We start from the raw sequence: 2,373 nt of genomic DNA on the forward strand, positions 1-2,373 counted from the left end.
CCCTTTAAAATTATTGTTAGTGTTTATTGGTTGTGGATTGTGGGATTTGTTGCGTACTAGTGTGAGTAAGGACTTGGGAGCTCTGTTTGTGATGGCATATTTAACACTTTGATCGAATTTAAATTTTGAGTCTGTTGTTTACTTTTTTGCTTGAATATTAACTTTGTTGAGATAATGAAGAAGGTTCTTCAATAAAGTATAAAAAAGCTTGTTTGGATTTTGTTAAATTTGTTTTCCCTTTTATTTTTGAATTTGAAATTCAATTTAATGTTTCTATAGTGGAAGAAGAAGCGCATGAGGAGGTTGAAGAGGAAGCGCAGGAAGATGAGACAGAGATCCAAGTAGAAGATAAACGTGGAGTTGGAGGTGCTTCTTTTGGGATAAGCAAGCTCATTTTTCATCTGCTGCCTGGCAACTATGATGCTTTCGAGGAAGTTTTGTAGAAGAACTTTCCTGCTATTTATTTCTGTAGTTTGTGATATTTTTCTGGAAAATTTCTAGTTTTGACTGTTCTAGTTTTGTGGATTTTGAACTCTGTTTCGACGAGTTAGCTCGTTGGAAGTGTTTTTATTAATGGTTAACACAGGTTGCAGAGGATTATGTTTAATCTACTCGGTTACATACGTTTTCTTTTTGTTAAGTATTTATTTGGTATCTTTGGTTGTCAGAGCTTCACGGATTTGTGCTATATAGCCTTTGAATTTTTTTGTTACTTTAGCTCAATCACTTGTTTCAGTCAACAATGATGCTGGTTTCTTCATTTTGAGAATTCTTGCTCCTCTAATTATTTGGCCTTCATAATCATGAATTGAAAATTATCAACAATTATGGCACAACATACATAATGGAAAACAAGCCCTCCGTCTTGTCATCTTGACGTGACGAGGGGCAACTTAAATGTGATGTCAAAATTTAAATGTTAGGAACGTCAACATTTCAAAGGAAATTCAAATCGAAATACTTCATCATTTGATGATTTGCCGCTCCCATCAAAACGTAAACGAAGAGGTTGTCATCAAATGAATGGTCAATCAAACCTCTCATCACCCTCCTATGCTTTAGTAATACAAAGATCATACACAACTCCCATTCCACCGTAAGTACTTCAACCCCTTGATCCCGCTAGAGCATCATAAAATCGCTATTGTTTCGACTCTATTGTTTATCATCTCGCTTTCATCCCATATGCATAACCAATCCTTCAAGATCATATTGCATGGTGAGCCTATCCACCGTATTCCGACTCACGACTCGCTTGACATTCAGCTCCTTCAAAACCGCTCCGGCCAGCTCCTTTTCATCTTCGTGAATAATCCCTTCAATCAAAATGGTATAGGTAGCCTCACTAGGAAGGTATCCCTTTTCAATCATCATTTCAACCACCTCAATGGATATATCTGTTCTTCCACATTTGCACAATCCAAGAACGAGTGTATTGAAATTGTCAACACCGGGGCGGTGGCCGTACTCTTCCATGACTCTAAGCACATCCATGGCAGCACAAAGCATTCTCTCAATACACAGTCCTCTAATAAGTGAAGAATACGTGTAAGAATCAGGGTTGAAACCACACAAAGTCATTTCATAAAGTAACTGAAATGCTGAATAAGTGTTTCCTTTCCTGCATAAACTCGTGATCACCGCTCTGTAAAAGTCGTGAATTGTGGAGTCCTGTTTATTTCTCAAACTCTGTATGATTGAGAATGCTTCTTGAACCATTCCTTCCTCACAAAGCCTGGCTAGAGCATTGTATGTACCCTCATTTGGGCTACAGTTTCTATATGCCATTTGGTCTAGACACTTGACAACAGAATCTAACTTCTTTTCCTTGCAAAGCGAAGCAATGACAGGGTTGTAACTTGTAGCATTGGGTTGGAACCGGCCATCTCTAAACAACTCGTCCAAAACTTCGAGAGCCTGATCGGTTCGACCATGAAGTGAAAGTGAACCAATCAGTATATTATATGTCACTAGAGATGGTGAACGATCATCCCCTACCATCTCTGCAAGAAGCTCATTCGCCTCTTGCCAGCGTCCCTCGTGGCACAAGCTTCTCAACAAGATGTTATAGCTCACAACGTTAGGGTTATATCCCTTTTCGGGCAAATCACGAAAAAGTTGCATTGCCTCCTCAATTTTACCTTCTTTGCACAAACCAGTCAATATAACATTATAACTCACCAGATTCAGATTCCCACCCTTCAAAATAATATCATCTAACAATCTCCTAGCTTCATCAACTCCACTCACTTTGTATGCAGCCTCAAGCAAGATTGAATAAGTATATGCATTAGGGACCAATCCCTTTTGCATCAATCTTTCCACAAACTGCAAACTTTGATGCAAATTTCCGCGCATACAAAGCCCTCTAAC

General features: G+C 38.7%; 1 protein-coding gene across 1 annotated transcript; it reads right to left on the minus strand.

Moving 5' to 3' along the window:
• Positions 1-899: 899 nt before the first annotated feature.
• On the minus strand, positions 900-2,370 carry LOC140966554 (pentatricopeptide repeat-containing protein At1g79080, chloroplastic-like; the record flags this gene model as incomplete). Its single annotated transcript, XM_073426810.1, has 1 exon — positions 900-2,370. A coding segment is annotated over one exon (1,194 nt), but the record flags the coding sequence as incomplete, so codon positions are not given.
• Positions 2,371-2,373: the final 3 nt, after the last annotated feature.

This window comes from Primulina huaijiensis, unplaced genomic scaffold, assembly GCF_012295235.1.
Source record: "Primulina huaijiensis isolate GDHJ02 unplaced genomic scaffold, ASM1229523v2 scaffold207108, whole genome shotgun sequence".
NCBI classification, from domain to species: Eukaryota; Viridiplantae; Streptophyta; class Magnoliopsida; order Lamiales; family Gesneriaceae; genus Primulina; species Primulina huaijiensis.